A 15,042-nucleotide genomic window follows, 5' to 3' on the forward strand; every position below is an offset into this window, starting at 1 on the left:
CACAAAACCAACAATTTGTTTTGATGTGCTTTTTAAATCCCCAAATACTTCAGAAATAAGAAAATGGCACATAAGCAATGTTAAGAAATAAATGGTGTAGTAGACTGAATACGTCAGCATCCCTGAACAGTCGGTTTGGTTCTGTTCTCGACGCAGCCAACACTAAAGGGAGTTTTTGCAGCAGCTTTTTAAAAAAAAAATGGTATTGTCTTGTCGCCACAGATGCATTTCTTCTGGGCTGCGGCATTCTTGCTGGTTTTAGCACCGAGTTCACCTGTTGAAGCAGGCAAATGTCCCAAAGTGTGCAGCTGTGACGGCACCAAACTCACAGTCACTTGCGTTGGCAAGAACTTAACAGAGATTCCCCCGACTGTAGATGAGGTGAGTAAGACTTCCACTTCACACAAGAAACACTGAATGGCATCTGTGGGCTATTTAATGCATTGTAGATGTTTCTTAAATGTGAATTTGTAATTATCTAAAAGGAATTAGTTAAATGTAATGCAGCGACTGCAGCAAGAAGGAGATGAATGTCTTGCTCAGGGGCTCTATGACGACAGTATTGTTTTTATCAGGCATCCCTCTATGAATCCTGTCCATTAACTGTGCATCACCACTGCCTCAGATACATCCTCTCTTCTGGTTTTATCCCCCTCACAGATTACAGTGAAGCTCGAGCTGAAGAACAACAACCTGCAGGTGCTGTCCAGGGGGGCGTTCATCCTCACGCCCTACCTCACCCACCTCAACCTGCAGCGCTGCAACATTAACAAGGTGAAAGAGGGCGCTTTCCGGACACTGGGCCGCCTGGTTTCCCTCAACCTGGCCTACAACAGAATTGACATTCTTTATCAGGTAAGAGGAGGCCGCATGCCTGCAGCACTATCAGTTGATATATTTTTGACTTTTGGTTTGAAACTTTTTACGTCCTTATGTGAGGTTGTCTAATTCCCCCCCCTGACCTCTGACCCTAACTTTTGTAGGAATCCTTTGACGGCCTCTCCTCCCTGAAGGAGCTGCATCTGGACCATAACAGCGTGGAGGAGATCCAGCCTGGAGCCTTCACACAGCTCGGTTTCCTCAACATGTTGGCCCTCACCCACAACCAGCTGGTGTACGTCCCCAACATGGCCTTCCAGGTACTCAGACTTTTGGGATCATAGATTTTTTAATCTCAATGAATGGTTATGTTTGGCTATATGATCACGCGGCAATCTGACTCGTCCTCCAGGGCCTGCACAACATCAAATGGCTTCGCCTTAGCCATAACTCCCTGAACAACTTGGCTCCGGAGGCCTTCGTTGGACTGTTCACCCTCAGCCGCCTCAGCCTGGACCACAACGAGCTGCAGTTCTTCCCGACTCAGACCATGACCAGGTGGGACTATGTGAAGGGTTATTATGGGCATTATAAAAAAACTATCTTTTTAACACTAATGGAAAACAGTGCTTATGACTTCTCAGCAGATCATAGGAACAAATGACAGCTTTTTGCTGTGGGTAAAAAATGCAACATAACTAGGGGTTATTGGCAAACAAATTGGAAATACCAGTGATGGTGTTTTGCTGAAAATACTGACCAGTACGAGACCAGTAAGAATGCTATGATTGTCACAGATTATCTCTCTCTGTGGGCTACTAACAGAAATGTGCAATACTTTTACTCTATTTATACTAGTTATTGCACGTATGACTTTTCTCCCTTTTAGAAATGTTAGAAATAGTACATAATGAAACATCAAACGGCAGTAAATTATGTGTCATTAAACTTTTTACTTCACTCTTCCTCTCCTCACGAAGACTTCCTGAGGTCACGCGCCTGGACATGAGCCACAACCCCATGACCTACCTCGGGGAAGAATCTGTCTCCATGGCGAAGCTTACACACCTCTACCTCGACCACATGTCCCTTCAGGACCTGTCAGATCAGGCTCTGTTCCGCGCGCCCCTTCTCTCCCACTTGGACCTCAGCCACAATCAGCTTCGCTACCTGGAGCCCCTCTCAGGCCCCAATAAGCTGGCCAGCCTCAACCTGACTGGTACAACTGTGTTCTGACATGTGTTGCTAGACTTAGATTTAGACATGGAGGATAAGAACATCCCATATTTCATCTTCAATATATCTCGATTGTCTCTAATTTTTCTTTAAGGCAACCCAGTGTACTGTAACTGCTACATGCGACCCCTGAGGGAGTGGGCGGGTGTCGGCGACGTGAAGCTGCTGGGAGCCTGTGCTGGGCCACCTCACCTCTCAGATGAGCCGCTGCAGGCTGTGGTTCCTCTGGATCTGCGCTGCCGCAGCAGAGGGGAGGCGCTGAAGGATGAGTTTGAGAAGGATGAAGAGAGCACAGGGAGCCTCCCGCCCACAGACAAGCCCAAGCAGAAAGTCAAGTGTCCAGTTGACTGTGGCTGTGATGTGAGTGTTTGACGATGCACCTCCAACAGTAGCTGCTGTGCAGTGCTCTGTCCATGCAGTGTGCTAAAAGTCAATGGAAATCGCTGAAAATAGAGCCATGTTTAGCAATCAAGTAAACACCTGAATATGTTGTCCACCGGTGTTTATACAGTCCATTAAGAGGTCTAATTGTAACCCTCCCCAGAGTGAATCCCAGCACGCCACATGTGAGGGTCGGGGTCACACCAAAGTCCCTCGAGGCTTCTCCACCAAGACGCAGCTGCTTGACCTCCGCAGCAACCACTTCCACCACCTTCCGGCCAACAGCTTCCCAGGCACCAGCCAAGTCGTCTCTCTCCACCTGGAGTTCTGTAAAGTCCACGAAATCGAAGGTGGCGCCTTTCGGGGGATGAAAAAACTTTTTTATTTGTATCTTTCTGACAATGACCTCACATCCTTGGACCCCGGAGCCTTTGCTGGAGCCCACAAGCTCACGTACCTTCATCTTGAAGGCAACCGACTGGTACAGTTCCCCGGATCAGGTGAGTGGTTGGTCATGTCAAGTGTGGTTGTGTGTAAATTACAAGAATTTACACGGTGAATGATATTATTAACATGATATTTTCTATCTTTTATTTTCTATCTTTTTGTGTCTATCCTGTAGCCCTTGCCCTCTTACCAAGTCTGTTTGTGTTACACCTGGAGCGAAATGCTATCTCCAAACTGGAGCCCACTGGTTTGCTGTCACTAACCCCCAACCTCAGGGAACTTTACCTGACCAACAACACCATAACTGCTATTGCCAAAGGTGCTCTGGATTCGGCTTTCCTGGGGACACTTCACCTGAATTCAAATCAACTGACCGAGATACCGACCCACGCTCTGTCCAAGGCCCCTAACCTGGAGGAGATCAACCTGTCTCAGAATTCAATTCGCTGGGTGGGACCAAACGCATTCAAGCCCATATCCCAAAGTCTGAAGAGGCTTTACATGGATCAGATGGGCATGGAGAAGGTGCGGGAGACCTTTTTTAAGCCAAAATGACAGCATTTCATTTTTTCTTAAGTGCCCTGTGCATCCTAAACTGTCACTCACTTCAAACTTCTATCATGTTATTATGAATTGTAGAAATATGTAGAGTGTGTGACTGTGATTTCACCAACAAGTTACTGAAAGGACTCTTTGAGGCATGGATTTTGAGTGAATGCTTTTTTGCTAGTTGTCGGAGCCTCAAAATCCAAATGAAGGATAAAGGGTGGGAAGGAATGGGACCCGAAAACAAAAGTAGTCTTTCATCCCAACAAGTGGAATTAGTTATTGAGACCTGAACTATATGTGAAATTAAGAATGGATTAGTATTATTCACAACATTTAGGCCATACCCATGCTAAAAGCAGGTCTTATTGGTGATCAGCTCTTTGACTTGTACCACTGTCCAGATGTCCAGGGACGCTCTGGCAGGACTGGGCCCAGGGCTGAGGGCTCTGACCATGAAAGGGAACCAGCTGGAGGACCTTCCTGACCTGAGCCCACTCACCGGCCTTGAGGTAGTGGACCTGCAGGACAACCCCCTGATGTGTGACTGTCCTCTGTGGCCGCTACGCAGGTCAGTACAGAGTTTCCCTGAAAGTAGGGTTTTTGCGTTTAATTATGCAGCAGGGTGGCACAAGTGGTAGTGAGATTGTAAACTTGCACCACTGCTGCTGAAGTATTCTTGAGCAAATCATTCAATCTCAATAAACTGCAAGGGAGCTACTGCTAAGCTCAGCTAGAGGAAAGAGTAAAACAAGTGAGTGCTGCTACAGGGATCAAGGAAACAGTAATCAATTTGCCTCAATTGTTATTGAAAGCTACATTATTGACAATAATTTTGTGACTGTCTCTGTCTCTCAGGTGGATGGAGAATGTAAGTTTGGAGGTGATCGCCACCTGCGGTCACCCTCCCGAGATCAGAGGTCAGAAGGTCAAGGACGTCCATGTGTTCACGTCCTGTCCAGAAAGCAGCTCTCCTCTAGATAAGAAGGCTGTTACGGCCTCAAGATCTCCAAAATTCAAGAAACCCCAAACCAGCCTCTGGAAGACCCCTGGAGTCAAGGCTAGGCTCGCAAAGCCTTCAGCTAAACTACTCAAACCAACCAAGAGTAAGCCTCAGAGGAAACCTGGGGGACCAAAAGTGACCAAGAACAAGACACTGTAATAAATAAATAAATATAACAAATTGAAAGTGTTGAGATCTTTTTTAACATTTAAGAAAAAAATTAAAATCCTTTGAAATACAACTATGTGGGAGGTTTACATGCACTATTTACCATCCAAGCAAAAAACTAATAAAATAAAAGACAGAAGAAACCTGAGGAGCCAGCCTATTGCCTTCCCAATTTTAAATGAGCTCATTTATATGTTTTGTTTGATAGATATAGAACATAACCACATATTCAACACATTAAAGATTGGCCTATTAGTTCAGACTGTCATCTAAAAAAACACTCAAACAAATGAATAATGGATTGTGAATACGCAAGCACATACTCATATAGCCCAAACATATAACGCTGCATTATATACCCTTCTTGGAATATAATTCTTCGGCATTACGGCGAAACACAAGGTACCATGGTGTAATGGTTAGCACTCTGGACTCTGAATCCAGCGATCCGAGTTCAAATCTCGGTGGAACCTGAGTTGATTTGATTTTGGTGCGCTGTTTGATTCATTATGACAAATCATGCATTAGTTTTAAACACCATAACATGCTAAGCACCACTGTAAAGCGCCACAATGTGACTCTAAAATCTAAACTAACACAAACCCGGATTAGCGCACGATATGCTGACGGAAATCGCGGTGTTCCTTCCGGGTGAATTGCTCATCACCCCAAATTTCTAATCTCAAAATGGCAGCAGCTATGGATGTTGATACACCGAGCGGCACGAACAGTGGAGCTAGCAAGAAGCGGTTTGAAGTGAAGAAGGTATGCCTGCATTAAGTAACTCGAAGTCGTGCTTTACATAAGATGTCAATGTTAATATGCCAGCAGCTCTAAATTACGCTAACTCGACTCTCTTACTGATACACAGCGTTAAATCACTCTAGTTTGCCGCTGGGACAGGAACTAGCTAGCTAACAGCTAGCTAAATAGATAGCTGTTAGCCTCTAACGGCATGAATGTGCACTTCCTTTTGGAAGAATAGCAAACAAATGTAACGTTATATCAGCTTGAACCAACTCTCCATTGTCTTAATCGTGACCACAAAAACAGAAAAGTCTTCCCAATGTTACATTTTATGTGACGTTAAAAAAATTATGCTCTTAAATTTGCGAAACGTTTAACCTAGTTAAGCCGCGTTTCTGGGAGACTGAAAGCCCTCACAGGGAGTCCAAAGCCTGCAGTCATAAGATGGTTAGATGAGCTAAATGGACAACCTAAAACAAGGTGCGATTACTCTTTAATGAAGAGGCGTTAGCAGCTAACGGGACCAACTGAGTAACTAGCGTTAGCTCAACGGTCTATAAACCGGCTGTAATACGTTCATCAACACGCTAGCTAGCTAACAGCGGTGACCGTTAGCGTTAGATCAGTATAGTGTATTATAATGACATAACGTTATCTGACAGGGTGTCATGACTGTGTTGCAGATGCGATGTTGCAACTCATATTTCACAGTCAAATTCTTAAGTCTATTAGTGGAGATGAGAATGAAGCAGAGTTGATAAACTGTATACGATAAACTGCATCTGGTTGAAAATCTTTAACACAAATATTAAAAAGATAAGCCAATGTAGCTATATATACTGTACTTGGAAGCTGTCATTACATCTCTACATCAGTGTCAACAAGACCACCTGTGATGGTCCAGTAATGTTGGTTTGTGAATCTGATACCCACCAGTGGAATGCTGTGGCGCTGTGGGCCTGGGACATCGTGGTGGATAACTGTGCTATCTGTCGGAACCACATCATGGACCTCTGTGAGTTCCCGTCCACACAGTGTCTCACTCCTTTTGATATTTGAATATTGTAATTCATCATCAGACAAGTCAGTCTGTTATGTGATATCTTATAGCTGACTAATTTCTCCCTCCCTCATCAGGTATAGAGTGCCAGGCCAACCAGGCCTCTGCGACCTCTGAGGAGTGCACTGTAGCCTGGGGTGTCTGCAATGTGAGTACCTGTGTTGTCAAAAAAAATGGTTCCCAAGGTCTCTGGGCTATCCCAGGTAACAATGTTAAAATGTAACACTTGATGTTGTAAACATCACACACAAGAGATGAATATATACAATCATTTATTAGGCTATACAACTCAAATTGTAGATGTTGTCATGGTGAGTATATTACCACATTACACCTTTCTTCAAAATGTGGCTCACCTATTTCAGGCTCACGTGATGAAGCTAACTTCATCCAGTTATTGTAGTACTATAAACTACGTTATGTGTATGAGGTCCTTTTTTTACAATTGTTGGCCCGTTTTCAGCAACATGAGTCCAGTTGTGAATCTGAATTTAATAACTAATCCGTAGTTTATAAACCTAAACTAATTGGAATGGTTTCCAAGTACTTGCAGTCTGTATTTCCAATGAAAGTAAATTTAATCCATTTTACTGTGAAAAAACAGCTTCCCATTGTAATGTTAGATCAAATATAAGCCGGTGTGTCACCTTTTTTTTATTTACAAACATTACTGATGTAAACAACCTTTTTACCTTATAGGATAAGTGCAGAGGAGAATTGACAACAAATAATTCAAACTCATCTGTATTATTTATTTGGGAAATTGGATATTAAAGAATGTTAACGGTGACGTTGAACTGCTGCCCTCACCTGTCTTTGCATATATTCCTGTGTGTATTTCTACCCTGGTTGGTTTTTTCATCCCCAGCATGCCTTCCACTTCCACTGTATTTCCCGCTGGCTGAAAACCAGACAGGTGTGTCCTCTGGACAACAGGGAGTGGGAGTTTCAGAAGTGAGTATCATTACAGTGTAAAGTTGTGATTATTTCTTGACGTGAACATCTGTATTGACAGTGTCCTTTATCTCTCGTTTTTTTTTTACAGATACGGACACTAGCTGTATTATTGCTGACCTTTTTCTGCGCTACAAGCATCACCCGTACTACTTCTCTGTTCCCTCCTGCTTGTAAGCAGTTATTTTACGCCCATGACTTTGTTTTGGTATGTTGTAAGTACAAAAATAAACATGAATATTGTCACAAACAGGTCTTGTGTTACTTGTGCAGGGAGTGAGGGGGTTTCTGATGGTTCAGTGTGCTTGTTTGTGAAGCAAGAATGGTAGATGCGGAAAATACCACAGGTTCAATCTACATTTGCGTCGGTTGTGTGCAAAAGACTCATTTGGGACTTAATATTTAAACTTCATTTTTGTTGGAGAAAAAGCTGTCCAGAGGGTCAGATCAGCTTTGACGCAGTAATTCAAAGCTTCATTAGCCAGCACCCATCATGTGTTTATAGAGCAGTAATCCTCCAGCTGAACGACAGATGCCCTGTGTGGATTAGTGGCCTGGTGACGACCCCCCTCCCCTCCTGGGCCGGATTCATACTGCAGCACCTGTAGGGACTCGCTTCAATAGTCGTCTGGTTTGATAAAGACGTTGGTTGCAGCGCTATTACTGATGAAATACAATTAAGAGTTGTCCATAATTCCGAGGTAGCATCTTGTTTGACCAATAAACCCAAAGCTACTCAAATGAGAAGTGAAAAGCAGACATTTCAGTGTTTGGCAGTACCACTTTATAAATGTAAAGGATCAATTATCCAGTTTGCTATATGTTTCAGCTTTAAAACCATAAGACTTACTCTGGTTAGTGGAAATATTTCAGATTCTTCCATTTTGCTTAAGTCCAGCTTCAAAAACTCAAATTGCAACCGTTTAGTTTCATTGGCCAATTAATGAAACTGGTTCAAGAAGCAGTTTGAGGTTGAAACTAGATTTATACTTCAGCCTTCAAATGGATTGAAGTGTAAATCCACAAGTTTCTGCTTTTAAAAATCTGACAGTGAAAAACATGTCAGGACCCCAGAGGGTCAGTTTAACAGATGAGAAACAGCAGTGTGTGTCCCTGCAGGTGGGCGTGGCCAAGGGTCATCAGGAGAGTGGAAACACCTGAGGTAATCAGCAGCACTGGCAACACATCGGCCTTGTGTGCCAGTGCTGCATTTAAAAAGGCCCTCTGGTCTCAGGAGCTCTCTGCCCTGAGCCCCCGTTTGGCTGGCTGTAGGAGTGTATGGCCACTGTTTATTCTACCGAAGTTAAATAAAACCCTTTGTTAACACGTGTGTATCCCCCTATGTTGTCATGACAGTGAAAAGGGGTAAAATAGTAATGTCTGGTTTGTACTTTATGTAAAGGAAACGACTGAATTAGAATAGAAAATCAAACTCGGTTTGCAGCAACAGGTTTTATTATCGGGAGTCATTTTCCAACAGGGTCAGACATCAACATCAGTACATTTTTTGTGTGTGCATTTTATAATAACAGATCCGATAACAAAAAACACCCGATGGTTATACGTGAGAGTTTGGCTCTGTTCAGAGAAAGGAAAGGCCCGTAGTTAGCGTAATAATGTAATAAATCGCTGTAGAAATGTTTGAGCCAGCGTATTAATGCAGCAGCTCCCAGTTTAGCTTTTTCCAGATACGCGTTAGGAAACATCCACCTGTGGTTACGTAAAGTCCCAGCTGGGGCGAGTCAGAAGTAGTGACTCCTAACCTTTGTTTGAACCGGCTGATTTAAGAACATTTAAAAAGTAGCCTCACTTTCTCTCCCCAACACCAATCAACCCGCCCCGCATCCCCGTTTCATCTGCACACAGTGGAATAATAGTTGAAAAGCGCTGTGGTTTTCCAAATATATTCACCATCCATCCAGTCTCGTCTTTGGTTCTAAGGCTGCGGTGACGCTCCAAACTTGGAGCTCAGCTTGGTGACTAGCGCCATGATTTTGGGGTTGTTCTGGTACTTTGCGATGTTTGCTGGATTCTGTGCCACATCCTGGAAGGCTGTCATAACCTCCGGGTCCTGTATTGAAACGGAGTGCAAACAGAGTCACCTTTATAGTGCATCTCAAAAGCAGTTTTAAAAAGACAGTACATTTCGTCACATTCTAATCCTGGGAAGTCCCCAACCATGGAGAAGTACTTCATATGAGCCCCATTCAGACCATCACTTTAACGGTTGTCTCCAACTCAGAAAATATCCACAGCTCTGTATTATTGATTAATTGTTGATTGCCTAAATCAGAAAACAAAAGGGGATTTCCCAAAGGGGACTTCTTTAAAATTGATAATGCATCCACGTCCATTGGTGGCGCTGCCAAATGGCTCAAATACAGCTGTCCCTCCTCTCAACATCCTCCTCCCCCTCAGTAAGAGAGGCTGATGAGCACCACAAAAAAACTGTTTCATGTGAAAATGATGTCTAAAGGAGTTCAGCTTCCACAGTGTCTGTATTGGACGAGAGTTCCTGCGAGCAGTATCCCGTCGTTCACAAGCTTAATGCTCAGCTGAGTCAACGGGCTTCATATTTCATTCAAACTTGAGGAATGTCAATCTTCCCATCTAATTTTCTGCAAGAAAGCCATTAAACGCTTTCCCCAAAATGTCGAACTATTCCTTAAAGACGTGCGTAACCCAAGTCATGTGGCAGTGGAGGGGTGTGGAGGACTACTGTTGTCACCTTCATGGCGTTGAGCAGCTCAGGATCCTTCAGGAGTTCACCGAAACCAGGCATGCCGGCAGGGGCTCCTTCTGGGAATCCAGCAGGGCCCGCTGAAAATCATTCATTTAAAAATAGACTCAAAATAAATATGGACGGTCGGATTTTACAGCATACAACGGCATGTATTGGATCAATAATAAATGAAAACATTTGGAAAGAGTGAATATTTTCCACATGGCATCATCTTTGTGTTTGCTTCTCCTATAATGACATTTGTAGCATTCATCTCGTTGCATGATGTAATGGACCGGCTTGTTTCCCTCCCCCCCTTTCTCCTACCTGGGAAGAATCCTCCTCCTCCTCCTCCTCCTCCTCCTCCGAACGGCCGGGCTTCCTCCTCCTGTTGAAATGCAAAAGGATGAGCGGAGTTACTAAGTGTGTGTGAAGGTTCAGGGGCAGTTTCCTGTTTTAAGAGGCGCATTGAAAACTCTTATTGTGAAAATGTCAATGGTGTTTTCTTCGAGTTTAAAATGACAAATACAAGAATGTTCACCAGCGGTGAAGTGTTTGCTTCTCTGCAGCAACTTCAAAACTTAATTTGTGTTGCTTTTCAGCCAACTAGTGTATTAGTATGCGCTACAGTTGATAGTGTAGGAAGAATAGTTCAACCAACAGGACCATTTATCATGCTTTTTTTGTTAGTGCAAGTCTAAAATAGGAAACCCTAACAGCAACTCACCCTCTGAGCACGTGCATGCTCCTCTCTGGCTTTCTTTACCCGCTCTTGTTTCTCCTGGACCTCCTTCTCTTCTCTCTTACGCTCATATTTGCGTCTGTGCTCAATGATTTTGTGTGCCTGAAAATAAAAAAAATAAGAATGAAGAACCACAAACTCACAGCTCTGATCCATCTGCATCAGGATCATGTGAACGCATCAAACATTGATCAACTCTTCTCAGCACCACGTTAAAAATAGCATTACCTGTTTTTACAAACACATTTAAAAAGAGGGCGTTTTTTATTGCCTCTTTTCTCTGGCATTATACCTTTGGCTGGACCTCCTTCAGCATTGCACTGGTGTCCTCGTCATAGTCCAGTTTACAGGCCGTGGCCAGGTCCTTGGCTGCCTCCTCCCAGTGGCCCAGCAGCCTGCATTTTGAAATGACGATCAATGAAAATCACCACAACTGTCAACTTCTCAAGTTATAAAGAGATCTAACACCATTTCTATCAGACTGCAAACACCATTTACATCTTGGTACTCTGGTAATTAGGTTTATGATGTTCATACTGAAATAAATATCACATTTGCTGTTGTGTATGGCATGAAGATGAACATTACATAACTGGACAAGATAATGACAGTACACTATAATATTATATTAAATGTTAGTTAAAAGTGAGAGCAACCCTGATATGGGTGTATTGACAACCCTGATATGGGTGTATTGACATCACAGGTCCTGCTGTAACACCACGGATAGCTCAGCTGAGAAAACATTAAATGCCAGTTGCCAAACAAGATGAGGTGTGTAATGCTTGCAAGTGTTTATACTAAGGGTTTGGTTATGCAACGTGTGTGTGCGCAGAGGTGTAAAATACAAAATGTACCTGTGAGCCTTTCCCCTCCACTTGTAAGGCTGTGCAGAGTCTGGGTTGATGCTGATGGCTCGGTCACAGTCCCTTATGGCTGCATTGGGTTTCTGCATCTGGATAAAGACACTAACCACAAAAGAGGACAACCGATGAAACTCAGCCTTTCAGAATGGACACTGCAACAGGAGCAGTCATGAAGCGTGAAGTCGCAATCAAAAGCTGAGTGACACTTGAATGCTCTGCCATGGGTGACCTGAATAAGAGGACTCTCACCTGGCCCTCTTGGCGTACATGATGGCTACGCAGGGGTTCAGCTTGATGGCTTCGGTTAAAAGATCCAGAGCTTTCTGCAGATTACCTGTAAGAGAAATAACATTATAGATCATAAATCCAATTCCGTATGTCTTTTTATTTCCCTCATCAATGCAGAAACTGTGTCTGCATGCACTTTTTGAACAGGAAGCCACCGTACCTTCTCCAAGAGCATCAATGGCCGCCATCTTCTTCTCATCAGCCTCATCCATCATCTGCTCTGTGACCTGAGGAAATGTACGGATACAGACGTTCACACTTCTGCAGCCTCAAGTGGTCAAGGCTTAGTTATTAATTAGTTCATAAATACTGAGTATATTTGAGTAACTGCTTGCATGACTAATAGATCATATAGAAAACATTTTTACCTCAATGCTTGACTCTCCCATCTCCTGCGGCTCATCTGTGTCTGGTTCGATCACTCCCTCGTTGTCCATTTCTGAAAAGGGTCCAACATTTCCAATGAGCTCTTGTTGGTACACACTACTAGTAGTACCCACTACTTTGAGAACATAGTGTAGTCTTTACAGTAGGGTTGTCACGATACCAAATTCTAACTTGGATACGATACCTGCCATAAATATCACAATACCCGAATTCGATACCACAAATACGATACGGGTATATTTATCTATAATAGTAATAAATAAAACATCTATATGGTTCCCTTTTTACCAGCTTATTCCTTCCCAGCTTTTTCAACAATTAACAAATGGCATTAATATTAGTATTAGACTACAGCAAGATATTAATGAGAACTACATGGTGCCATCATAGCATTGATTATACACGGCTATGTAGGCTTTTTGTCCGTATCTGACCAGATGACTACATAGTTCCTTCCATAAGTATGAGCAATTGTAGAGTTCATATTTTGAAAAGTTTGGGGTGTCTGTCTGAAAGGTGCTTTAATGTTTGACGTGTTGCTCCTTTGTCTGAGTGGCTTTGAAACACGTTTTGCAGACGGGTCTCTGAGTGTCAGTGGGCCTTCCTTCACTGTCTGTATGTCAGTGCGCATTCCGCATCTTTTTTTTTTTTTTAATACAAAAAGTCGCGTACACGCGACGCCATGTTGTCTCCCCAGCGATCAATGAGTGAGAGCGCGCTGCCTGTTAGTGTGTGAGCGCTGCGCAGCCCCGCCCCCTTGCAGTCAACGCGCTGGGCACCATTAAAGAAGCTCAGCAGTGCGTCCGCTCTGATCGCGCGCTATTTTAATAAAGTATTGATACTAAAAATATGCAAAACAGTATCGTTTTGAACGTACTGGTACCGCGGTACCTTTTTAGTATCGGTACACCGTGCAACCCTACTTTAAAGTAATAAAACACATATTTAGAACCATCTTGCTAAGATAAAGTGTCGGACTCCCAAATCTATCCCAGGGCATTTTTTTTCTCAATTAAATACAGAAACGGACCTACAGTTTTTGTGCAGATCCTTCCTCTATCAAGGGTTGCACCACCTCCAGAAAAACAGCCTTGAGCTAGAGTCCTGCAACTATCCTTAGAAATTGTGGTTTGACGTTTGGGAAATATGCTCATTTACTTTCTTGCCGAGAGTTGGTTGAGCAGAATGATTGCGTGAGATTGGAACCGGCGAACTAAGCTCGGTCAAAACAAAAGAAAAAGGCCAAATGTAAAAAAAAAAAACAAGTTCATTGTTTTGCCTGGGCACGGGCGCACACGCACACGCACACGCACACGCACACGCGGTCCCTTGAGGCCAGAGCTGCGATTTCAGAAACTTGGTGTACCTATATCACTCTCCTCGTTCTCAGAGAGTACAGGAGGTTCTGGCTCAGGAGGTGAAGCTGATGTAGGGGGAGGACCACAAGGACAGCCACCCTATAATTCAGAGAGCACTCCGTTACAACAAGGTGTCAATAATTAATAAATAAATAAAAAGCATCAACATAATAGAAATAATGACATAATTGTAATATTTCTGTTTCACCTGGCATGACGACCTCTCCGACTTGGGCGGGGGCGGGATTGTTGCACCCATGCTGGAATATAAAAATGAGTCAAGAACTATTCAGAGAGCAATACAATAAGCGCTGTGACATCGTATTGAATGGATATACCAACATACGACAGTAGAGATCCCCAGAAAGTGTACTTTATATAACTAAAATATACAGTATACAAATTGAAATGGCAATATAAACATACGTTGGGTTATTACCAAAACCAAACATAAACGGACACGCGCGTGCGCGCACACGCACACACACACACACACACACACACACACACACACACACACAGTGGGCGGGACTGGGCATGTGATAAGCTTGCAGTCGGTTTGTTTTTTTGTATTTAAAAACCCTACTTTAGTGACGACACAAAGCACCCCCCTAATGAACACACAGTGGCTTTTACAGGTCGAGGTATACTGACCCCAGCAACCAGGTCCTGAAGAAGGCCATCTCTGGAAGGTGCAAGATATCGGAACTGGACTCGCACATCTGTACGAAGCCCTTTAACTCCGTCACTTTTCGCGGGTCCATGCTGCTCCGTCAGGTCTAGGGGGGGGGGGGGGGCCAGAGAGACAAACAATGAAGCTAACAACGTAGCCGAGTCCGACTGGGTTGTGCGTGTCTACGCGTTGCGCCGCTAAGCTCGGTGCGCTAACGTGCGGGAGTTGGACGAGCGTCACTTTGTACGCGGCTCACTTCACACAAAACTGCCCAAAAAACGTGCAATTCAGGTGGTAGCAGTAAAGCAGCATTAGCATTGACGGCTGTTTCAATGGTCGCAAACCAGAAGTTTCTGGAAACGTGAAGCCGTTTGTGACGCGCCGCCTGTTTGACGCATGAACACGCCGTTAGCCGTTACAGGCCGTGATTAATGACAACCACTCGGGAGCTGCAGGCATGGGCGTCTGTGATCGAAGGGAAACGCACCTGATTGAAATGTACACCGTTGACACTCGATAGGTGAACCCTAAACGTAAGCTCACAGAGGATCTTTGTTGCCTAAACTCCGATTCACTGGTAGTGACAGTGGCGTCGCTCCTCTGTTTTCATTCAGGCGAGTTGTGAGACAAAATGACGATGGACCC

At 43.9% G+C, this 15,042-nt stretch overlaps 3 protein-coding genes and 1 non-coding gene across 5 annotated transcripts; 3 read left to right on the forward strand and 1 right to left on the reverse strand.

Annotated features, from left to right (window-relative positions):
• The first annotated feature begins 222 nt into the window (after nt 1-222).
• chadla (chondroadherin-like a) lies at nt 223-4,591 on the forward strand. Its single transcript, XM_034539058.1, has 10 exons — nt 223-381; nt 661-855; nt 984-1,139; nt 1,232-1,377; nt 1,800-2,038; nt 2,150-2,415; nt 2,600-2,936; nt 3,059-3,408; nt 3,834-4,000; nt 4,288-4,591. The coding sequence occupies exons 1-10, from the start codon at nt 223-225 to the stop codon at nt 4,589-4,591; spliced, it is 2,319 nt and encodes a 772-aa protein (XP_034394949.1).
• Nucleotides 4,592-5,001: 410 nt separating this feature from the next.
• trnaq-cug lies at nt 5,002-5,073 on the forward strand. The gene has a single exon. It is a non-coding gene; the product is annotated as a tRNA-Gln (tRNA).
• On the forward strand, nt 5,051-7,611 carry rbx1 (ring-box 1, E3 ubiquitin protein ligase). The gene is made up of 5 exons (XM_034540411.1): nt 5,051-5,365; nt 6,284-6,362; nt 6,485-6,555; nt 7,276-7,361; nt 7,453-7,611. Exons 1-5 carry the CDS (start codon nt 5,288-5,290, stop codon nt 7,463-7,465), a joined length of 327 nt encoding a protein of 108 aa, XP_034396302.1. The 5' UTR covers nt 5,051-5,287; the 3' UTR covers nt 7,466-7,611.
• A 1,183-nt stretch (nt 7,612-8,794) lies between these two features.
• st13 (ST13 Hsp70 interacting protein) lies at nt 8,795-15,023 on the reverse strand. Of its 2 annotated transcripts, XM_034538807.1 has the most exons (13): nt 14,885-15,023; nt 14,379-14,503; nt 13,933-13,984; nt 13,733-13,823; nt 12,348-12,418; nt 12,140-12,206; nt 11,941-12,025; nt 11,683-11,793; nt 11,118-11,220; nt 10,811-10,927; nt 10,411-10,471; nt 10,090-10,181; nt 8,795-9,432 (listed from the first exon to the last, which is right to left on the reverse strand). In XM_034538807.1, the coding sequence occupies exons 2-13, from the start codon at nt 14,486-14,488 to the stop codon at nt 9,298-9,300; spliced, it is 1,095 nt and encodes a 364-aa protein (XP_034394698.1). In that variant the 5' UTR covers nt 14,489-14,503; nt 14,885-15,023; the 3' UTR covers nt 8,795-9,297. The 2 variants fall into 2 exon arrangements, with proteins under 2 accessions (XP_034394698.1, XP_034394697.1); XM_034538806.1 differs by lacking the exons at nt 14,379-14,503; nt 14,885-15,023 and adding an exon at nt 14,151-14,191.
• Nucleotides 15,024-15,042: the final 19 nt, after the last annotated feature.

Source organism: Cyclopterus lumpus, chromosome 8 (genome assembly GCF_009769545.1).
Source record: "Cyclopterus lumpus isolate fCycLum1 chromosome 8, fCycLum1.pri, whole genome shotgun sequence".
Classification (NCBI taxonomy): Eukaryota; Metazoa; Chordata; class Actinopteri; order Perciformes; family Cyclopteridae; genus Cyclopterus; species Cyclopterus lumpus.